Source organism: Psittacula echo (assembly GCF_963264785.1).
Source record: "Psittacula echo genome assembly, chromosome: 7".
Taxonomy (NCBI): domain Eukaryota; kingdom Metazoa; phylum Chordata; class Aves; order Psittaciformes; family Psittacidae; genus Psittacula; species Psittacula echo.
This window is the reverse complement of record NC_137740.1, coordinates 5355730-5380792: the sequence shown is the minus strand read 5'-3', so window position 1 is coordinate 5380792 and position 25063 is coordinate 5355730. Positions and strand designations below refer to the sequence as shown.

The 25063-nt window shown below is 41.4% G+C and overlaps 1 protein-coding gene across 4 annotated transcripts in view; it reads right to left on the bottom strand.

The window, feature by feature from the left end:
* Positions 1-18521, bottom strand: part of DAB1 (DAB adaptor protein 1) — a gene marked incomplete at both ends in the record, with an annotated part of 120148 nt that extends 101627 nt beyond the window's left edge. For all 4 annotated transcript variants that reach the window (XM_080623586.1, XM_080623587.1, XM_080623588.1 and 1 more), the window contains one exon: positions 18455-18521. In XM_080623586.1, the coding sequence (XP_080479712.1) occupies positions 18455-18521 (67 nt within the window). The remainder of the gene's footprint in view (positions 1-18454) is intronic.
* Positions 18522-25063: the final 6542 nt, after the last annotated feature.

The window sequence follows — 25063 nt, the reverse complement described above, 5'->3', positions numbered from 1 at the left end:
ACCTTCATCTGACATATGAAATAGAAATCTGCAAGATACAATGATACACTTGATATATCATTGTAAATAACTGAATATACTTAATATATGCAGAATTATTCAATGCCTTTGGCATAATCTTGCCACCTTTAACACTGCTTACGTGTTATAAGGTTTTAAAAAAAGGGAGCATAAAGAGCACCTCTGATAATACAGGTAATCTAGTGCTCCAGTTTAACATAATGACTGTTGGGATTCACTGCCAGCCTTCACTCCAGGCTGCGATCTGGTTCCCTTTCTTGTTATGTGAAACATCATCATACCATCACTACCACCGGCGAGAACTGACCCAGTTGTGCTGACACTGGGACAAGGCTGTTCTTAGCTGGACTCCAAACTAATGGCTGAATCATAGAACCATAGAATAGTTAGGGTTGGAAAGGACCTTAAGATCATCCAGTTCCAGTCCCCTGCCATGGGCAGGGACACCTCACATTAAACCATGTCACACAAAGCTCTGTCCAACATGGACTTGAACATCACCAGGGATGGAGCATTCACAACCTCCCTGGGCAACCCATTCCAGTGCCTCACCACCCTCTCAGTAAAGAATTTCTTCCTTAGATCCAATCTAAACTTCCCCTGTTTCAGTTTGAACTCGTTACCCCTTGTCCTGTCACTACAGTCCCTAATGAAGAGTCCATCCCCAGCATCCTTGTAGGCCCCCTTCAGATCCTGGAAGGCTGCTATGAGGTCTCCACGCAGCCTTCTCTTCTCCAGGCTGAACAGGCCCAACTTTCTCAGCCTGTCTCCATACAGGAGCTGCTCCAGTCCCTGATCATCCTCGTGGCCTCCTCTGGACTTGTTCCAACAGTTCCATGTCCTTTCTATGTTGAGGACACCAGAACTGCACACAATGCTCCAAGTGAGGTCTCACGAGAGCAGAGCAGAGGGGCAGGATCACCTCCTTCGACCTGCTGGTCACGCTCCTCTTGATGCAGCCCAGGATACGGTTGCTTTCTGGGCTGCGAGCGCACACTGAAGCCGGCTCATGTTCATTTTCTCATCGACCAACACCTCCAAGTACTTCTCTGCAGGGCTGCTCTGAATCTCTTCTCTGCCCAACCTGTAGCTGTGCCTGGGATTGCTCCGACCCAGGTGTAGGTGTTGAATCCCAGATTCAAAGCTGACATTTTCATGAAACAGAAGTGTTTCCCTCAACAATTGTGGCTTTGAATTAATACTACTATTAGGTTTGAGGTAAGTAAACCAGGAAGTTAACATAAGTTGGTAAATGACATTCTGATGAATAGAAACATATTGACTATGAAATTTCAGATCTCAAAGTCCATAGTACACAACAGATCAAATCGAAGTCCTACTCTAAATGCTGGCAAACTTACTTTGAAAGGTGATGTTCTCTGAACAGTTTGCCTTGGTCAGACCAACATAACCATATTAAGGTCATCTAGACACAAAAGTCTGGCTGCCTGAATATCCACATTACAGGGATATGGGTAGCTTACATAGCAGCACTGGCAACAGGGAATCGGCTGCGTTAAACACCTGCTATTGGCAATTAAAATAATTCGTGTGTAAAAACAGTCAAATTATTTTTTTAGGAGAAAATACCCAGTTCCTTTTTAAAAATCCAGGGCTTTTTCCCCCTTAAAGACCCCCATTTCTAAATCTTTCAGCTTTTCAGTTCTGAATAACTTGGTTAACAAAAACAGTATTTAAAGGGGTTTGAGTTTAATGCAGGCCAATAACCTTGACTATTTTAAAGCAGCAAGAAAGAAGCTTAACCACACATTTCAGCAAGTCTAAAGAGACGTAATTTGAAGGGTCTTTATAACTAGTCCCTCTTTATTTTCACATCTCAGGCTTTTAGAACTTTTGGTCTAAACCTAAAGGGGAAATTTTTCCCTTTGAACTAGGTTACTTCAAATGGGTATTTCATTACTAACCTTAGAGAATTCAGTCTCCTCCAAACATCATCTGCTTTGGAAAAAGAAAATCAACTTGTGTTTGGATATAATTAGTGCAGTAACAGAAATGAGAAAATCTGGCCTGGAGAGGTTATTGGGCATGAACAAAAGATGATGCCGTAATGGTTTAGATTTATCTGCTGGAGATAGGCTGTATAGAATGGAGCATGAAGAAAGGGCAGAATAGGTAATACAGACCTCTCTGAGTCCATCTGATGGTCAGTAAATTCACGTGTTCCAAGTTATATTTCTCAAGATACCTCCACATTTCTGTAAAAGCACACTAAAAGATGTGCCTTTGGGATCCCCCCTCCTCAACCAGCACATTTCTCTGCAATGCAGCAGTGGAAAACAATGTCAAATATGCAGCATACAATCTAATACAACATATTCCATGAATCTATAAAAGTCCTCTTGGATTATTCCACACAAAGCTGCAGCTTTGATTTTCTTGCTTTTCATTGTTTGCCAACAACTCTAAATGAGAGAGTTTCTTGGGAAGAAGAAACCCCACCACACTTGTTTCACGCGTTCTTCCTGCCTTTTGAACTCCAGTCACACAAAAACTCATTCACAAGGCTAGTCCACACTTTGTTAGACCTGAAGTGTTAACTGTGGAAGATCAACCACTACATTCTGCCTTGTGTTACCAACAGGCCCTGCGGTCTCAGGCCCCACAACCTGAAAGAGACTGTGGGTGCCACTGCAGCAGACAAGAAAGGCTGCCACCATTGACTTCAACCGAATACAGACGTGTTGCCAGGAGCCTGATCTTTTGCTGCAGAAGCCAGTTGTGTTTGTTGTTACACAAATGAGCTTTCTCATTATGAAATGCTCAAAAATAGATTAAATGTTAAAGATGACTTTCCCAGAAGCTGAAGTGTGAGTAAAAGGTGACAAACAAGCCCTGCAGCTGCTTTTCAACATTACAAAGCTTCACATTTCCTCAGTCGAGAAAGTTTTACTATAAAATTAGACTCCAGTAACAAGAAGTCTTCAAGTTACACGTTAGCAGTGACATCTTCATATTTGTCTACCTTAACAGACGATCACCAGGCAACAGGAAACATGTTTTCATAGTATGCTTATAAAAGTTCTTATTGCATCTTCAAATTGGCATCAATAGCTTCATTATGAAATGGATCCAAATCTTCTCCCCAAATCCCTTTTTTTAATTACCCTTTAAGAACTGCGGAGTTTAATACAAAGACATGAAATAATTCATATTTCAGGAACTTCACTTACTTAAAACTCCTGTATCCAACTGCTCTATGGACATTTAGTCCCAAATGATTGGTTCCACCTTAAGACTAAAACCAAAATAAAACAAGCCTCTGTGATCTTCATAATCTTTTCAGTATATCGGCAGTTTATGCATTGAATAGAATATGAGGAATTACTGAATTAAGGAATTACTGCAGAGAATTTACTAGGTTTTCCAATGCATGGGATATATTTACTCTAGTTGCTGAAATGACCATGTCCCTGAAAATGGTTATGAGATAACTTAAAATGAATGAGTAATGAGATTAATATTAACATCCTAAATGTTTTTAAACACAAGGAAGGCTCACTGCTTTCACAAGATCCAGCCCCAGGATCCTTATTGCTCTCTTAAATATCTCTACATCATAAAACCCCACCCATGAACCTACAAATTAGCATTAAAGCAGGCTTTCAGGTTGGTAGAACTCCTTTCAAGCTATTTTTGAACACCTAAATTGTGTTTCTTTCATTGAAGTATGTGGTTTAGCAGCTGCTGGTACTGCTTACACTTGCCTTGTAGGGAAGGACTTAGCCTAAAGAGAATCACAGAACCATAGGATAGTTAGGGTTGGAAAGGACCTTAAGATCATCCAGTTCCAACCCCCCTGCCATGGGCAGGGACACCCCACACTAAACCATGCCACCCAAGGCTCTGTCCAACCTGGCCTTGAACACCGCCAGGGATGGAGCATTCACAGCTTCCCTGGGCAACCCATTGCAGTGCCTCACCACCCTCACAGTAAAGAACTTCTTCCTTATATCCAATTTAAAGCTCCCCTGTTTAAGTTTTAACCCATTACCCCTTGTCTTATTGCTACAGTCCCTAGTGAATAGTCCATCCCCAGCATCCTTATAGGCCCCCTTCAGATACTGGAAGGCTGCTATGAGGTCTAAAAGAAGAAAGAAGATAAATGTGTAGTATCCTGGACCTCATTAACACATGCACATACAGATGAGTTGCATAGTATGGGCTTTTCTATCATTTTAAATAGAGTTAGATACTCTCTAACAAACCTATTCTATCACTAAAGACTATTCATTCCTCTTTTTTCTAGCCCTGTGGCCATGTTAAGCATTCTTATCTTAACCAACTTCTCCACAACAGCTGCAATCGCAGTCTCTTCTCACCATTTGTTCCTCTTAGTTCAGAAAGTGCTGCCAAAACAATCTCTCCTGAGTACTGCTCTGCCTGTACCCCTCTGAAACACTGCACTGATTTCCACTCTTTCAGACTATTCATTTTGAACTTACTGTTGCCTTCTTCCAGCTAAAGCTTGCTCAAGAATAGGATCCACATTCAAAATATCCAGATTTTCCCTGTTCTGATATTCTCCAAAAGGAAAAGGGAGCTGCAAAAGCAAACAAAGAAGGGAGAATCACAGAATACCAGGCTGGAGGGGACCTCAAGGATCATCTGATCCAACCTTTCTTGGCAAAAGCACAGTCTAGACAAGATGGCCCAGCTCCCTGTCCAGCCGAATCTTAAGTGTCCAGCACTGGGGAATCCATCACTGCCCTGGGGAGATTATTCCAGTGGATGATTGCTCTCACTGTGAAACATTTTCCTTTGGCAAGGATGAAAAGAATGGTTGAGATGCATATGTATGCCAAAGTGGCCCAGGGTAATCACCAGAGCCATACCCCACCATCAACAAGAGGGTCAAGCTCTGCTCCCGTCCCTGTGAACGGGAGGGTTCCCCAACTCCTCTCGCACAAAGCTTCTCCTCCTGAAACACTATCTTGCATCTGAGGAAGTTTCTTTAATGAATCACAGAACCCCAGACTGGTTTGGGTCGGAAGGGACCTTAAAGCTCATCCAGGTCCAACCCCTGCCACGGGCAGGGATGCCTTCCACTAGACCAGGCTGCTCCAAGCCCCATCCAACCTGGCCTTGAACACTGCCAGGAATGGGCATAAAGCCTTAGTTGAAAACAATATTTCTCTATGAAAAATTTCTTCTGTTAACATACCTGCTCATTTTGCTCAAAAATATCCAGGAGTAATTCCTGAACACCTACAGTTTCTATGCCCTTATTTAATTCCCTGTCTACCATTTTATATCTATATGAGTACTTTACTGAAGCACCATTACCACCTTGGATTTCAGGATTATCTTCTTCTTCCAGTTCCTTGCATATCTCTATGATGTGATCTTTGCAAAAGCTATTTATTAGTCTGCTTTCATTCAAAAAACCCATTCAAATCCTTCCTTAAAACAAAACCACAAGAAAACCAAAAAACTGCTTTTTTGAAAAGTAGTATATATAAAAAGAATTTGTCTAAGATGTAAAGAATTTCTATCTTCTGGTGCTTCCATCAGTATCCACGCATTCAGGTTTGGGTTGGGGTACCATTCAGACAAAGCAGGCAGCTCCTTCTTGACTGTCAAGCATAGAAAGCAGCACCAGACAGAGCACGTTCCCTGACCACTGTCCTTCCATTCACTGAACAGGACAAAGGTCTCGGGGAAATAGCAGCATGAGCTCAGCTCATTAAAAACTGTATGAAAATGTATATCCTGAAGGGATGTTAAATTAGGCTTACAGAGGCAACTTTGAGTCTGTGCTTCCTTAGAATTTTAGTGCTTAACCTTTTAGCCCCAGCATTTCTTTAGTGCAATTAAATATAGAGGTACAGATATAAAATACTGCCTTAGTTACAGTCTAGCAGCAAGAAAGAAAGAAAATAGGCAAGAGAGAGAAAGAATTCTGCAGGTAGCTTTCATTCTGATCTCCAGTGTCTCCCCAGCATTGCCATCTTTTTGACATGGTCACGACAGTAGAGGCTGTGCTTTTCCACAGCCAGTTTTAATCAGAGGGGCTAATAACACCTTATTCTTAAAGAGACACTTCAGAGTCTGTCCATTTTGTTAAAGCCTGCAGCCCATAAACATCCCTACACTAGTATATACAGCAAACACCAGACACATAGGTAACGCTATCAATATTAAACTTAAGCCATTACCAGGTACAGAGCACACCCAATTTCCATGACGCATTTACTTCACTTTATGTGACCTTGTACATCTCAGTTCAATGTATAACTTAGGCAGGCAACACAAGGTATAAAGAAAAATATTAATTTGGTCAACTGTTACTGATGTTTTTGCCTTCCACGCAGTTATCAGCATGCTAATCCACATTACTGTGATGTGCAAATATTACGCTCTTATTACTTTGATGGCAATTGTACATTTAAAAATGAAATTAACGGCTAGCCTCCGAAGACTTACTAGGCTTAATTTCATTTCACTCCCTCAATCATCCTTTTCACTATACAGTTAATCTAAAAGAATCAGAGGTGTAATTATGGATCAAAGATTAGCTGTTCAACATTTGCTAGTAGCTAAAATGGGGCAGATATTAAAAGCAAGTTGACTCCAGAGAAAGCTGCTCCTCCCATCATTTGTAGAAGAGACTGCTGTGAAATGTTAACGTTATGAAGTCAAGGCTGGAGCTTTCTATGCCTCTGGATACCTTTGCAGGGCTCTCCCAAAGCAGGACATGCTACCACCACTGAAACCACTGCCAGGAGGATCTCCCACCTTCCCCAGCTGTGTTCACTGAGGTCGGATAAGGGAGCACATAATGCTGTCCCAGGAATCCCTCACTAGGAATCATCTCCTTCACAGGTAGGACAAAGCAGGGAAGCGCAGAGGCTCACCTATGTTACACAGCCACATAGCAGCCTCCCAAACACTGCCTCACAACCCAGGAGTATGCGGATGACTTGAAGTGTCCTTTCCCCTTGAGCTCACTCTGTGTTCCTAGGTCAGGACTTCACTGTAGGCAAGCTCTCCATTCTGAGCCTGCATAGGAGCACTAGGGAACTTCCAAGTCTGACCGGCTGACACGTTGGAGGAGAGCTCTGAGTGCCAGGCACTGAAGCAACAAGCTGAAACCCTGAAGGGCCATAGGTTCAGGTGCCAAAAACCAGAGGAGAATGATGCTGGAAGGGACACCCAAGGCAAAACTGGATGTCTAACATCACCTATGAATAAAACAGTAGAGTGTGTGTGTGTGTCCACTAGCAAATTCCATACCTGACCAGACAGAGGGGAGGAACAGACTGCTCCATCTCTGTTGTTCATGAATATATAGACACCATTTCTGATTATCTGGGTGCTGGCAAATGCTCTCCTCTGTGTGAGGTGATATGTATGATTGTTTGCACTACACAAACCTATCGGGAATACATGTTCAGCCTTGCTCCTGCCTGGATCTGGATACACCAAACCACAACAGCCTTCTATCCGGCTGGGAGAAAATTAATCCCCTGGGTCTTGTAGCCCACCAGATTCAATTACCTCTAAGGGAAGGTCCTGGAAACATGATCATGTTAACATCTTTGGTTCCACACATGTTGATGGAGCAACAGCTTGGTTTATTCCCTAATGCAAGTATCGGAAAGCAGACACAAAGCCCATAGAGACCATGCATTATTTGCACCTCCACTTCAAACTTGATCTACTTGGAGCAAGGAAGGGTGGTTTCACAGCTTGGCAACCAAATGATAATTTGCCCTGTTTCTCCTGGTTTTATCGCTGTTTTGCAGCAATGAATAATGCTGTCTCCAGGAAATGGAAGTGAAAGCTACTCTGTTCTTGTCAGAATAATAATGGATATTGTGTTGGCAACTGCCCTCCTGTGCTGCACAACGGCATGAATAAAAGGAATTGGGAAAAGCCAATGGTTCTATAGTAAATAAAGTGTGCAAACTCACCTGCTTGCAAATAAGCGATAACCTCTATTGTTTGTTGTTTCAGCAGGGCAACAAGAACCGGGTGAACACAACGCTCTAAATCAGAAGTGTGTCAACTCCACTGATCCTCACCTATGGAGGGAGGTTGTGGGGGAGAGGCACGAGCTGTTAGGGAAGGGCAAAGTAGAAGTGTGTGGCTTGTAAGATGTCAGGAGTGCCTCCATACATGGGTATGCAGACAGCAACAGGCTGAAAGATGGCCTTCTCCAAATCTCAGGTTAGTTCAATGCTGGAATGTTAGCTTTGGCCTCACTATTGGTACTCGTAGAAGGAAAGACAACAATAAGCAGCAGTAAGGTTTTTGTTCCTCACAGCTTGGATTCATGTACAGTTTCTAGTCAGGGAGGCTACACAGGCAGGCTTCCCACAGTTTCACAGGGGCCAGAACCCACTTACAGAAGCCAGTTGGACCCTTGGCAATGTCTCCACATTCAGTACGCAGCTCTGTCAGGCCTTCCTCCACTGTCACCCTCCTGTGATACACAACTTCCTTTGTACCCAAAACCTACTTCAAGCAGGACTCCACACACGTCTTTTGGGGCATATTCATGGGAGAGCAAAGGTACCGAAAGGTCCTCTAATTGCTCCTTCCCTGCAAAACCAAAAGCTGCTCACATTGCAAGGGACCTTGATCCTTTTTCATATTCACTATGCCTGCTCAGAATCCATAGATATACATCAAGATCTGGTCATCTGGTGCTTGCATAAAATACACACTGAAAGAATTGTAAAGATGAAAATGAATCAGTCAAGTGCGTATTACACACCATGATTTCACTATGAATAGCTTGAAAACTTGAAAAAGTTATTTTGCTTTTTATTTAGCCCTTTGTTTTCATACGAAAGGCCCACACAAACACATTCTTCAGTTAAATTAAATACTTTGTCACATCTGCAAAACCAACCAACTGTAAAAGCAGAGAAATGCATTTTTCCTGTCTTTACACCAACAACAGCTATTATATATAACAATGTTTAGTTAAAAATAATACAAATAACATGTAATTATTTCTGAGGACATGTTTATCTCTAAGAGGAATTCATTTTCAAGAGGAATGTTATACTTAAACTGTTGAACACATTCATCCACTGTGCCATCAGACAACCAAAATGCATTACGTACTATATTACCTTTATTCTGGATGGCAAATGATGTCAATATTGATTCTATAACTAAAGCGAATCACCCACAAGCATCAGAGCCACATCTTTTCTTTAGTCCCAAGGAGCACAGTGATTGTCTGGCCTGACATATTTATCTATCAAAGGGAGACTGAGCCTGTTACTTGGCCAAATCCACCCTGCATTCTTTGAGCTCTTAAAGAGAAAGATGCCATGGCATGGGGAAGATGCCATAAGGCATGAAGGGCTTACAAATTCAGCCACAGTATATTCCAAAAGGCTATCAGCTTTGTGAGCAAGTTTTTCTTAATAGTGATCGATGTTCAAAAGGTCAATGACATTAAAGATCAAGGACACAGTTATTTTTCAACTAAAGATTTTATCACTAATTTACAATGGTGTTTAGCTAAACGCTTCTGGGTTTGGCTGCTTATAAACCCAACCAAACCCTGCATGTTAGGGACTGTAGTGACAGGACAAGGGGTAACGGGTTCAAACTGAAACAGGGGAAGTTTAGATTGGATCTAAGGAAGAAATTCTTTCCTGTAAGGATGGTGAGGCACTGGAATGGGTTGCCAAGGGACGTTGTGAATGCTCCATCCCTGGCAGTGTTCAAGGCCATGTTAGATGAGGCCTTGGGTGACATGGTTTAGTGTGAGGTGTCCGTGCCCAAGGCAGGGGGGTTGGAACTGGATGATCTTAAGGTCCTTTCCAACCCTAACTGTTCTATGATTCCATGTTTCCTTTAACGTGTGAAGTAAAAAGTGTGGAGCAACATACAAGCTGACTAATGAAATTACTGTGATATCATTATTGAGAGGGAGAGACATACTGGTTAGAAGACAAAATGAGAGACAGAACCTTCAGATTACTTACCAAGCTCTGCTCTGCTTTGTAGTGTAGTCTCCAAAGGTAATTGAGAGATCAGCACTGGCTTTTGATACAAAGATTTAGCCACCTTTGAAATCAACTTACATTTAGCCCATACGTACACAGGCCATGAAAGCCCACTGCTTTCCATAAATCATGTAAGATTATACAAGTTTTGAGGAATTTTCCCTAGCAATATGAAAAAGTATACGCTGCAACAATGTGGTCATTAATGCTGACTGTTACCTGTTTATTCCAGGGAAAACTGGTGAGCAGTTTAGTGCTTGCAAGATTGCTGGAATCAACCTAATATCCCAGATTGACTTGTCTCTGATTTCTCTTCAGCAAAATGGCGGCATTTATCAATACAGCTGATACCTCTAATGTGTAATTTACAGTAACACTAATGTATTTTATTATTATTCAGAATTTACCATAACCATAGAATAGGAATGTCAATGGAAAAGGCAAAATGTTCCAGAAAAGTATAAATGTTCAAACGCATGTAACGCAATGTACTGGCAGAAATTTCATTCATTGCTATTTTTAGGCAAGCAAATACCTTTGGATGAAGAATGATATAAAAACATTACCATCAACATACTTGTCCCTGTTGAATATTTCTATAGGAGCCACATTAGGAAACTTCTACTAGCCCAAACCTCTAGGAGCATTTTAGCTACTAATCTGGATGAATTGGGTCACTCACTCTTGCTCAGTTACACTCGTTACATGACAGAGTTTTCTTCCCTGAACTCTCTAAACGAACCTTTTCATTCACCAAGGTTCTAATACAAATTTTGCTGCGAGTCTTTCCAATGAGTGCAAGTGGAGACTGAAGTTTCCCTGAAAATTAATCTCTTTGCCTGTTTGGAAGCTTTTCCTCCTTACCAGCACCAGCCCCTCACTTTCTCCACACTTGAATCAGATGCAGTTTAATAGTGTAAGTCGACGAAGGCAGCAAGTGCTGAACAGGATGCATAGGTGATCCTCACCCACCATTAACCAACACATTTCCTAGTGTACAGCCAGCCTTGGAGCACAGGAACACCCACCTGTACTTAATGACTGTTACATGAGTCAAATCCTCTGTGGAACACGCACTGCATTTAGCTCGTAATTACTAGTTTCAACTGAAATGCTTTGACAACTGTTAAAATATTGAGAAAGCATAACATAACAGGAACTCTCAGGACATGTTAGTCTTAACATCCAACAGATTAGCGATTCCTCTACTGAGGAGCAGCAAAGCAACAAGAGCTCCAATCCTAACTTAGGCAGGCCCCTCAATTAAAAACAACAGGAAATGTTTTAACTGCAACAAGAGACAAAATCCATCACCCCCAAAGAATCCTTCAATTCACACAACCATGCCCCCCCTCCCCTTGGTTGAATGTGGTAAAGTAGAATTCATGAGCTCTCTAATTTATGATAGGTAATTGGATAACTCTTGTTAATTATAGCCATACAACATCAAAATTAATGATTTTCCCACCCTCTTTCAACTTGTGAATGAATTCATAACTTACATCAGGACTCAAAAGATGTGCAATTAATATTGTCAGCAACCACTTCACAAAAGAGATTTGTTAAAGGCAGGCGTGTGGACACAATTAGTGTATCAATTAATGTTGCTGTTCCCTGATCTATAAATTATTGAAAAGCTCATAACCACTACAAGGAAACAAAGCAAATCCACTCCCCATCAATGAAATAAGCTCCTGACTGTGTCCCTCATTCATTACTCTTTAGATCATATTTGAATTTTGCTGGATGCCATGAGTCTGAGCTATGTAATCACGAAAATAAATGAACCTCTACCAACCTGAGAACTTGAAATGTTTTATTACAGTGCTGATGCTTTCAGTGTTGTTAGCTGATCATAATGTTAAAGAAGGTAAATAATGATAATAATAATGAACAAAATCTACTGCCATTGTTCATAGCACTTACTAATTCCAGCTGAAATTCCAATCTGGAAATGAACCTGCAAAAACTGCATCAACATTTCTATGTATCAGCAGAATTGTAACTTTCACATCAAGCAGAAACCTCTGTGCCACTCTCAAATTTAGCAATGATTAGCCCAAGGATCAGATTCAAATGAGGTCTAAGAAACCCAAACCAAGACTCGGGTAGCATTAGGCACCTATGATGAAAACTGAAAATGACACAAAAGAACCTTGTTTAAAGGCTACTTATCCCCAAAGGCTTTTAAACTAACTAGGTACCTCCTGTCTGATCTTAGTATGACTAGAGTTTTGCTTCTGGGGACACAAAGGTTTTTCTTTAGATAGTTAGACAGACTCCAGTCTCTCATTAGAGTTTAAAAGACCCAGGAAATAGATGTGACTCTGCCAGAGGCCTGATCTATGTGAACAGTCCCTGAAGCCACTGCACTCCTTTTAATTAGTAGTCAAGACAGTTAAAATGGGACACTTAAGCTTTTGGCCATTCTTATCCCGAGAGGATCAAACTTAAACTTTTACCACCAAGAAAGCATTACCATGCTCTGCTGGTGCAAGCAGTACAATTCCTCACCTGGCATTAAACAGCCCCCTGAGCAGAGTCCGCTCTCACTTTCCTCCTCAAGCACAGCTTCAGAACTTGTATGTTCAGTCGGTCAAAACGAAGTGCCCAACTCATGGCTATGAGAAGACAACAGCTCAGGGAGCGACACAGCACATCAAACCCTCTCTAGATTTCACACTCCTACCAGCTAGTTACAGCAATCCTGGGCTTGGCGGCCTGCCTACTGTGATATCGGTTTTCAGGCATTGCAGTGGAAAACTATCAAGTTAGGGAATTTCACCCCTGGGGATCCTTAGCATCAAAGACTGTTTATGCTGATTGTCAACATGTCTGAGCTCCTCTTTGTATCTCAGTTCCATTTGTAAAAGTCCCTGTCATTTGGAAAATTGACTCAAAAGTCTGACTACAGGGGGTATAATGAGAGATGATGTAGCAAAACCATGGAAAGCTTCAAATAGAATAATCACAGAACTTAAGTGCAACAGGAAGAAACGAAATCCCTAGCAAAGTCTCCTGGCTGCCCCCAAGAAGGTGCAGATCTGCATTCAAGTTTGGTACCTGGCCCTCTTCTCTACTGACCTCCCGTTTCAGGTTACTTGGTTAAGCTAATTTTGCAAGAAGGGATTTTCCAAGGCAGTTACGGGTGTGGATCCAACACCAATGCAACGCATTTACCCCTAAAGAGGTTTCTAAATCAATTTTAATTCCAACGGGCTCAAATAAATGTTTTCAATTTGATTCAATAATCCATACAGACCTATAAAAGTGGCTTTTCTCCCCATGTACTACAAGGCAAACATGGGTTACGCTTCTAACAACTGTGGCTAATAAAAACCTCTCATTTCCCATCCTGAATGGTACAAACACATAATTTTCATTCACCACTCGATGAACCAGCTGACATAAACAAATGAAATAAAATCAGCCTTTAAGAGCATTATTTGAATCATTAATTCTCTACATGCTTCTTAAAGAACACATGATTTTTGGCAAACTCACAAAAAAAAAATGACCTAAAAATGTGCTAGAATAGAGCTTTCTGAATCTCCTGAGATTTAAGCATCATTTCCTTTTAGACAGCAACGTGAAACCTCTTCAGGATGTCTTTTAAAGTTTCAGCAAGTTTTCGAATAAGGTAATTATAAGACTGTTACTTGCAGGTATCAGCCAAGAGTGGCATGACGATTAGGGCTGGAGCTGGGTGGTAGAAACATAATCTCCTCTAATAGCATCTAGTGCACTGTAAGCTCATAAAATAGAATAAATTGCAGAAAAGGGCTGTGGTGGTCAGGGTGAAACATGGGTCCTCAGTTGGTATCTTCATAGCACATGGAGCAAAAAGTGACAATGTGGAGAGGAAGTGAGGGTCTCATCTTTGTTTTCAACTTGTACCCTCTCCTGGGAGTATGACCAAGTAATACTTCTAGAGCCCATCAAATCCTGGATCCATCAAATCAATCCTAACTGAATAAAAGGCAAAATTAGTACTTAATTTTTTTAATAGCCTATGTTTAAGATTATCCAGGGTGATACTGTTAACATACAAAGTTGTAATTTGATATTATTTGATATTACAGGGACTGTAGTGACAGGACAAGGGGTAACGGGTTCAAACTTAAACAGGGGAAGTTTAGATTGGATCTAAGGAAGAAATTCTTTACTGTGAGGGAGGTGAGGCACTGGAATGGGTTGCCCAGGGAGGTTGTGAATGCTCCATCCCTGGCAGTGTTCAAGGCCAGGTTGGACAGAGCCTTGGGTGCCATGGTTTAGTGTGAGGTGTCCGTGCCCATGGCAGGGGGGTTGGAACTGGATGATCTTAAGGTCCTTTCCGACCCTAACTATTCTATGATTACCATATTTATATTGAACTTACCCATAGTACATCAGAGATTTGCAGCTGCGATTCTACTTAAATTGCAGATTCTAAGAGGATTTTGTAAGTTCTTGTCCTAACCAGAGTAATAATCGACTAGTGTTGGAACAGAATACTGTCTTACAAACCAACTGGTATGGCAATGACAGAGACTGAAGAGTTCATGATAAGTAGAAAGCTTATGGATATAAAAACACCCTAATGAGAAATGCTTTAATAGTCTCCTGTAAGAGAATTGCTTTGCATATGACTACAGAAAGAGGTTAAGTTTCCCAAACACATAAAAGAAATATGCACTAAAAGCTGTAACTTTGTAGGAGCATTAATGCTATTTGTGACCCCTGCAGCAGATACCAAACTATTGCCCTGTCACCCTAAAATCCATAATCTATACAACAGAGCCTAAAAGTAGCTATAAGAAACTGTAAAAGAACTTTAAACACATATCCTAACCTTAGGAATTGAGCTTTGTATTATTTCAACACAGCAAATAAAACCCACTACCTTACTATATCCTTGTACAGAAAGAGAGTGCGCTTAAAAGTCAGCTGCCACTATACAGAAGGCTTAGGCTGAGACCATGAGAGGACGCTTTCCTCCATGCTCTAACTCCACAATAATCCTTGACCCCTTTCAACCACCCCAGATCTTCAGCACAGGATACATCTGTGAGACAAACATTCCAGTAAGAATTTATTCTCAAACTTAATGCTCTTTCTCAGCACAGTGCTGTGAACTGCAGATGGCAGGAGAATCATAGAATCACAGGACAGTTTGTGTTGGAAGGGACCTTAAAGCTCATCCAGCTCCAACCCCTGCCACGGGCAGGGACACCTTCCACTAGAGCAGCTTGCTCCAAGCCCCTGTGTCCAACCTGGCCTTGAACACTGCCAGGGATGGGGCAGCCACAGCTTCTCTGGGCACCCTGGGCCAGCGCCTCAGCACCCTCACAGGGAACAGCTTCTGCCTAAGAGCTCATCTCAGTCTCCCCTCTGGCAGGTTAAAGCCATTCCCCTTGGCCTGTCCCTACAGGCCCTTGTCCCAAGCCCCTCTCCAGGTTTCCTGCAGCCCCTTTAGGCACTGGAGCTGCTCTAAGGTCTCCCCTTCAGGAGCCTTCTCTTCTCCAGGCTGCCCCAGCCCAGCTCTCTCAGCCTGGCTCCAGAGCAGAGCTGCTCCAGCCCTCGCAGCATCTTCGTGGCCTCCTCTGGACTCGCTCCAACAGCTCTATGCCCCTCTTGCGTTGCTGCCCTAGAACTACCAGGGTGGTAGATAATACAGCAGAAAAGGCCCCTCTCTGCTCTGGATAGAAATGGCTGCATGGCACTGCCTGGCTTTTGCAGAAGGACAGCAAAACCTGATTCAGTGGAAATACACTGGAGCCGAACTTTCTGTTTATAAAGCAAAGACTAATTTCTTGGGAATACTCAGATCCATTGCATAATCAAACTCATTGATTAATAACATTAGAAACCTCATGGTAGTGCCTGTTTCCCATCACTGCTCGCAGTTAATGAACTTGGGCAAAAAAGGAAGAGAGAATTCCCTGTTTTTCACATGTCCATCACTCACACTACACAGAGGAGGGCTCATTTGTGGAAATACAGGCAAATACATACAATCAATGACAAGCAAATGAGAACACCAAGTTCCTTTTGACTTCCATTATGTGGGATTTGAATAGCAAACACTGTCTGAATTGTATACCTTGTCTGTATAAAGCATTCACAGTACCCCAAGGCCCTCAGACGGCAATAAGATGCACGCAGAATTGCACATACAGTACAGACCAAGATTAATCCTGGAGATGTGCTACTGCTGTAGACTGTCCCTTCCAGTTCTTCAGATACTTGTACATGCTGCAGGGAGCAATGATTACTGCCATAGACCATATTTTATACTTCTGCTCAGCAGTAAAGGTAATTCTCAGAATTTCCATTTGGGGGATAGAATCAGATTTTGTGCAGAGAAGCATTCAGTTCTTATGATTGATGAAAATGCTTTTACAAGTTGGATGCTGAATATTTTATTAACATAAACACCGAGTTCCTAAAACAGTTGTTTGCTGTTCTCAAAAGTTTCACCCTCCAGCAGAACAAATAACATCGGAGACACACATCAAAAAGATGTTATCTGTATAGCAAAGAACTGGCATTTTCCAATTTCCTGCCTGCCCCTAAATACTGAATGATCATACAACTAAACCATCTCCACCTTCCTTATTTGCCTTGAACATCTCAGATCACATTCTCATTTACTTCAAAGCGCCCCTAATTGTGCCCTTACAAACTACAGCTTTTTTATCTTAAATGAACCATTTAACATAGTCTAGGCCTAGAGCAGGCATGATTCTAAACCATCTTCCCCAACAAACACTTAACTTTCTTTAATTGCTGTGTATCTCTTTAAAAACTCAAATATATGTATTTCTGATAGAGAAGCTATAGCCAACAAAAGGCCCTTCATTACTGTTTGGTTGGATCGCTGCAGTAAAAGGTATAGCTGCCCAGAAGTGGAACAAGTTATCTAAGATGAGTAAAATTTGTAACACACACATAGAACCATAGAATCATAGAATAGTTAGGGTTGGAAAGGACCTTAAGATCATCCAGTTCCAACCCCCCTCCCATGGGCAGGGACACCTCACACTAAACCATGGCACCCAAGGCCTCATCTAACCTGGCCTTGAACACCACCAAGGATGGAGCATTCACAACCTCCCTGGGCAACCCATTCCAGTGCCTCACCACCCTCACAGTAAAGAATTTCTTCCTTAGATCCAATCTAAACTTCCCCTGTTTCAGTTTGAACCTGTTACCCCTTGTCCTGTCACTACAGTCCCTGATGAAGAGTCCATCCCCAGCATCCTTGTAGGCCCCCTTCAGATACTGGAAGGCTGCTCTGAGGTCTCCACGCAGCCTTCTCTTCTCCAGGCTGAACAGCCCCAACTTTCTCAGCCTGTCTCCATACAGGAGGTGCTCCAGTCCCCTGATCATCCTCGTGGCCTCCTCTGGACTTGTTCCAACAGTTCCATAACATATATTAGCAAAGATGAGTTGGGGTTCTTTTTGGTCTTAAAAAAGCATAACAAATCCTCAGAAGTACTTGGCTAAATTATATCCCCATAAAAAGAAACAGGATGACAAACTGAAAAGGTGAAACATGGAAGTTCAGATGTTGACACCTCATGTATTAAAGCTATTAAGTATGACTTTCTCTTTTTGGTTTACTTCTTTATTTTGAGCAATTCATATTAAAGGTGTTTTCAACCTCAATTTCATTATCTTTATAGGTTTAAAAATAAAAATCAAAGAGGGCTACACAGAATAACATGAATTACCACTGGAAGTCAAGGACTTTGCCCCCAGGTTTGTCAGTAATTAAAACGATGAGCAACAAAGAGATGAATAAAAATCTCAGCACAAAATTCCCTACTAAAATCTCTCAGTACTCCTATTCATAAGCGCCAAATTCATAACACCTCATTTCTCATGCTGATCAGTCCAAAGAATTGCCCTACTATCCAACATAAAACTGTAAACAGAAATATGAATGTATCCAACCATACATTTATTCACAGCTTCTCCTTTAGTTTTCTCCCCATTTATATTTCCTTTACCAGATTACAATTAATCTCTCTATAGATTGCCACTAGTTCTCTGTAACTTCACAAAGGGTCAGTAAATTCAACCTCCAGTAACACAAAGTGCATTTAAGCTCCGGTTAGCTCGAAACAAGGTAGAAACAAACCAATAGAGAAAAAAAATGTTTTCTTCTGGCAAAAGTAGTTTTTAAAATCGTATTTTCCAGTTGTGAAAGAATTATACATAAAAAGTAAAAAAATAATGAATTATAACAAGGTTTTTCTTACATTTTAAATGTATTTCAATACGATGTCAAAGAATCAAATCCCATGTTCCCATACCAGACCTCTACTGGGCTTAACAAAGTTTGCTTTCCCTGAGCACTCAGATAACACAAGAATCACAGATGCATAAAAGGTGGCTGATACAGGAGCTCAAATAAAGTACAAAACAAATACCAATAAAGAGAAATGAGTCACTACCTTTCTTTTTGGAGTCTTTCTTTGTGCTGGTTTTAACAGCCACTTGAAGTTCTGTCTCAGTTGACATCCTATATCCTTAGTCCTCTTCACACAGATCCAGGATCTCGGTCAGGCTCATTTAGAATGTCTCTCCAAGAGAATAATTTAGCCTTTCAGATACTCTAACCCAAACAGTTCATCTCATTCACTCCTTTCAAGTGCTGTTAAAGAAGGAAACAAAAAGTAACAATCATTTTCTGAGATTAAAACATAACAAAACCCAAAGCAAACCATTGCAAGCTTACTGAGGAAGAAACCTACGAAGTCTTCTGACTACAGAGTCAACAGCCAACCATTTTAGATGCTTAAACACAGTCATCTAGTCCTGTTTGAGATGTTTTCACAGGCTACAGACACAACAAGGCATACAGGAGACCTGGTTTTCTGGACCGGCAGCTGGAGGACAAAGACTACAATCCAGGAAGTAGCTGGAAATGTCACCAAAAGCAAACAACTCTGCAAAGACTCAATTCTTAGATGCAACAATTTCAAGGAAAAAACATATTGCCTGATGATAAGTTCAGATTTTTACTCCTTAAAAGCTCTTTTAATGCTTTCAGTGTCCTACTTGAACAAAGACGAGTAAAAATATTCATTACTCATACTGAGAACATCACACTTTGCCACTCCTCTTGCTTATGATAATGATTTTAGTATAAAGAAATCTGCCTCCATATAAACAAAGCTGTAATTCTTAACACTCATCTAGTAATTTTTCTTGCAAAGGACTCTGAAATTACAGTTAATTAAGCCTACAAAATACAAATAGGATAGGGGGCAAAAAGGTAACATTTAAGGAGCAAACTACAGCTTTATATAAGGTGTATTTGTTAGGAGATAGATAAGGTACTGGCTGTGAACCCGCAACAGTCACTGTAGAAATGTGCTGGAGCAGTGTGAGGGAAGCAGGCTGTAAGGCTGCAAGTAGGACTGGGGACACATGGGCTGTAGAGGCAAAGAATACATAAAGAACAACCAACCAAATAAAGAATAAACCATGACTCCCATTCTTACTGCAGGTCCTTCCTGCTTTGAAGGATGAGCCACCTACTTCAGCCAGTCTGTTGAGGGCAGAGGACCACACTGTCCCAAAGCCATTTGTCACGATGCTCCCTCACTAAATGCATCTTCTTATTGTCCTTTCGCTTTGCGAAAAAGTTCTCATTATTAGCACAGTCCATCTGGCCTGTCTGAACAGCTGCCCAGTTATTAAATAACTACTTGATACAGATATTAACCCAGCATATCAGCTGGTTAGCTGGCAGAGATTAACTACAGTTATAGTTATTTACTAATGTCCCTTCTTTGTCATTTAAGAAAGTAATAAACTGCAAACACTGCAATAATTCTGACAGTTTAAATCACTTCTCACAGCAAGGGCTGTGAAGCCACTACTACTTTTCCAATCCAGGCTCTTTTAACACTTTAAATGCTTCAGTAACATTACACTGCCACGCACCGTCGGAAGTGATTTCATATTGCTGAAGTGTGTCAGGGGCTTTCTTTAATAAGCTTTTCCAATTTGTATGTGTATTATAGGATATTCAAAGATAGCTTTTCAAACTCTGCTGAACTGGATTTGAAATACAGAATTCCCTGTTCCTCCTATATGGTATCTGAAAAAGTGCCTGATGGAAAAAAAGCGGGGAAAATAAGGCAACTTACAAACTGATGTTGCAGTGCTTTCTAAATACACGTTTTTGGAACACATGAACGAGCTCAAAGCATTTTCATTATCATTATTAGTCAAGAAAACAGTAGAAAAGGAGAAAGCAAATGAAGGTTGATCAAAGAGATAAAAAAATAAGGTAACAGCCCCAAGACAAGCTTTCAGGATCTGAAGCACTCTTAGGGCAGGTCCACAGACAGAGAGATGTCTCTCCCTCAAGCATGGTCAGGGTGGAACATGATACGCAGTGACCACCAGGCCTAGGCAAGCACCCACACACTCACTGCGCTGTGAGGGAACCACCTCACCCCACTATTGATGAAGCTGCTCTTTGCTTACGCTTGAAATCCCCCCAGCAAGCGGGAGGAAAGCGCTGCAGAGAACAGATGTCCTTGCAACCCCCATTCCCTTACCCTCCCCCTGCACACAACCCAGTTTAATAATACTTAGTTTCACAGCACAGTAGGGATGCATTGGTCTTTACCGCTCGGTGGCACTTACTTAAAGCATCTCTCGAGTCACAGCTGGATTGACAGTGTATTCTTCTAGAATTTGGACTTATATTAACCTAAAGCTTAACTGCAGAACCTTACAAGAAGCACTAACATGAACCACCTAACAAAAGGCATACATTTATATGATAGGTCCATTTTTAAAACCAAAACAAAGAAAAAAATTAACACCAAATACCCCCAGGGTCAAGAGTTAAGCAAGTTTTTTATGTCTTAGAATTGTACGTACAAAGCATCAAGAATGTAATCCCCTATTGACAGCTACTTTCAACAGGGTAGCTGAAACAGTAGCATCTGAATGGCGCTGAGCATTTTAAACAACAACATATGACCACTACCTCACTTGAACCTCTCCAGAAAAGCTGTATCCCTTGAGGCTATCCCACTGAGTGATATTTATCAACGAAATGCATGTCTGGTTTCGGACAGGTTCACATATTGATTTACTTTAAAACTTAATCAGGTCATACTTCCGAAGGCTCACAGATCCTTGAATAAAGTAATAGGTATCTTTGTAAAGGAGCACATAAACATCTGTCAGGCGCAAGCTACAGTTCAAACTGAATCTGCTACAGAGACAATTCCTCCAAAAGCACAGGTCTTTCTGCAAGCTACATTAGTAAACTTTCCTATGCCGTCCATATTTCAGCCGTTTATTACCCAGATGAGGATGGCAGTCAATCTGCTCATCACCGCAACAGCTTTTATTGTCTCCTCCAATCTAGGTCACCGTTGTTAACTACTATCGTCTTCCAACTGCGGGAAGTACTGCAGCATGTGTTTTATCAATGAGATGCTATTTTCTTTGATCAGCTCTGCCACGTTTCTCTCCCAGCTCTAAAGGCAGAATTTTGCTAGCTGCATTTAAAAAAGAATCCATCATCTTACACATATCCTTTTGAAAGATCTTCTGGTGTGCCTTATTACTGTTCCAGCCACAATGTTATGTGCATGCCTCAGCTTTTCCTAAAGAGGATTCAGAGCTCTTCATTTTAACAAAATACTGACATTTTCTGCCCCCTTATTAAGTGACTACAGCAGGAACACACAATCAGCGCATTTGGGAATTAACCAGCTTTTAATTCCAAGAGAAGCCTTAAGCCTGCATTCTGCATTACTCCTACACTGCCAGAAAACCTAAAGCCTTAGTGAAGAAGCATTTCTGTAAATTCACTTTACAGCTGGGATTAACATAGGCTGGACCTTTTACGTGCAGGGAAATTACTCGCGTGCTCCATCCGCCTCCCCCCCTGCATCTGTAAACCAGCAACTTCTGTCAAATCGTTCGTCTTTTCAAGCACGCTTGAGCAAGCTCATGAAGGGGTTGTTAGGCGACTTCCCCTGGCCCGAGTTAGGAAGGAGATCAGACCCGACTGTAATACTTCCCCTCGGGGTTTAAAATACATGAATTTATTAATTTTCATCAGGGCTTCAAAACTTAAGAAGTCCCCTCCCCGAAACCAATTTCCATCTGCTTATGTAAAGGAAAAGCAGCCTTAGAAAGGATTCGTAACTAAGCCCTGGCATTCCCTAGGAATTGAAGTTCTCCACAGTCCCAAAGTGGGATTTGACAAGAGGACGGTTCCTTCCAGATGCTGGCTTGACAAAACAAAACCTATGCTGCCACCCTTAGCTCTTGCTTTTATACCTCTGATGTCTTGCAATTCATTTCCTTTCCTCCAAAGCACCCAGTATAAGCATCTGTAAGGGAACATCGATGCCTATGATTTTGCAAGTGTTAAAACCCAAACATATTAAAAGGGCAAAATGTGACAAAACTATCTTAAAAGGGCTGTGATCCTGAAGAATGGAAAACAGTTGAAGCATGAAGGACTTCTAGCCAGGGTGAAAAATGTTACCCATCAACTTCTCATCTAACCCAGAGAACTTTGATGGGACCGCACAAAAGACAGACGGTGGAAAAACCCTTCTTTGCCACCAGTGCCCTTACACCCTTCAGAGAGAGGAGGCCATGAAACCCTCTGGAACTGTGCACTCTGTTTTCTACTCATCGGCTCATTTCCCTAATGGTCAGGTCTTGTGCACATCCTACTTGGCATCAGAGTATTCATCTTTTACACAAGGAACTACACTAATTCCAGACGGAAACCCAAGGGACTGCTCCAAAAGCCACTTATATATTTCAGTTAATAAAGCCTGTAAGTAAGAACCAGAAAACAAGGAAAATGAGGTAAAAAAGAGCACTTAAGATATTGACACAGAAGAGAAAACAAGGAGGAAAAGAAAAGCAAACAGGGGAAGCTGTCTCTGTATATACTTCATTAAAGCAAATTCTGTAACAATGTGGTTAGCAGCAAAATCTAAGCCAACTCATGCATTAAAACTCTGTCTGGCCTGCAAAAGAAAACAACCTCTGTTAAGCCTTCTGCATGTGCGCAGCCCCTCTTCTCTAGTTTTGTCATTTGCCCACAGAACAGCATAATATACTGCTTCTAGTGACAAAGTCAAGAGAATCGCTCTTAGAGCATCACATCTCAATCAGTGCTTTTTCCTACAATTTCTTTACTGGTATCTCTGTAGCCTGTAATGGTGACAGGAAGCTTACTGTTCATGTGCACAAACTGAGATCCCACACAACAATTCATTCCCTCAGCAGCCAAGTGGCCTGTAAAACTCCTGGAATTCCCCTTTGCAAACAACAAACACCCCTCTGAGACCCAACGCCCTACTTCTGCCCCCTCCCTAAGCTACACGGCTTACAAAGGCTTGCAACTGCCTCCATATTCCATACTCAGTTTTGTTGGCGCTAAAATGAACAAGTACTCCCTTCCACCTCTGATTTTCTATATATTAAGGGAGGAGATTTGTGTGCTTTATTATGCTGTTTGTACCATGTCTGTAATGAGACAGCAGAATGATACTTCCCAATTAAACCTCTTTAATTCTTCCGATACCAGAAAACTACTTTGCACTTACCCTGTAACATTAGGTTACTTTTTGTGTATAGTATTTATAAAATACTTCCAATATCTCTTGAAAACAGGAAGCTCTTTAAGAAAAACCCTACATGTAACTAAGGCAAACAACATGTTTTATTAGATTTATTGTGGTTTACAATATGCTTCATTATTCCATCTCTAGGGCACGTTTCAAGCATTCTACCCAGTTCCTCACACGGTGTAAATAGCATCATTGAACCTGATTTACCACTACAAGAGCATCTTGGCAAAAAACTGACCCATAAAATATTTCCAAAGTAAGATGTTTATTAGAATTACAATGACAGGAGGAATAATTACTACAATTCCTCCTGGACATCTCTCCCTACAGTTGTGAATACTACACTCCACCTCACCAATTATTCACCAAAAGTGCTTTGAATTTCCTACTCATAGAAAATGCTGACTGCATTAAAAAGGTGCTTTTCACAGGAATTAATTGATTTCATCAATATTTTTAATGGGGAATTGCTAACATTTCGTATTAATGTTACGGTTTCTATTTTACGTTCTAGAGGACAGAACTCTGGGAACAAAGGTAAAACACAAGACATTGACCTTGCTTTAACAGAACTTCTGAAATATTCAGATGTATGGCATTTTGCATTCAAGAAAAACTAGATGATCATAGAATCACAGGATAGGTTGGGTTGGAAGGGACCTTAAAGCTCATCCAGCTCCAACCCCTGCCACGGGCAGGGACACCTTCCACTAGAGCAGCTTGCTCCAAGCCCCTGTGTCCAACCTGGCCTTGAACACTGCCAGGGATGGGGCAGCCACAGCTTCTCTGAGCACCCTGTGCCAGCGCCTCAGCACCCTCACAGGGAAGAACTTCCTAGTATCTAATCTAAATCTCTCCCCTTTTGTTTTAAAGCCATTCCCCCTTGTGCTATCACTACATGCCCTTGTAAGAAGAAAGGTAAAAAAAATCATGTCAGTTCATGAGGAAGGGTATTCAAAAGCCTTTAAGAACTGCTAGATTAGAGTCACTAAAGACCAATGGCTTTCCTTCAATGCTTTTAGCTTGAAATTCATCTCCTCAAAAAACTTCATATTATCGCAGCATAGAAAAATAAAGTAAAAATAAATAATTAAAAAAAAACCCCAAAACCCCCCAAAAAACCACACCAGCACTGAGAACCCAGAACGTGCTGCTCTCCCTGCTCCACTCCATTCCTGACTAGAGTTAGTGCTGCGAAATTCCAGTGCTGCTGTTGTCCCTCCAGTTAGTCTAAGTCTGATTTCCTACTGGACCATCTCCTACTTCAACTCAATGAAATAACATTTAATATCCCTTCCACTGGTTTTGTCAACACCTACCTCTTCTTTCAGCCAGGTATATATGTTGGAGCATCACCATGCAACATCCCTGTGTAGCAAGGAATGCAACTCCAGCCCAAGGAGCTGAAAACGAGTAACAAACCCCCTG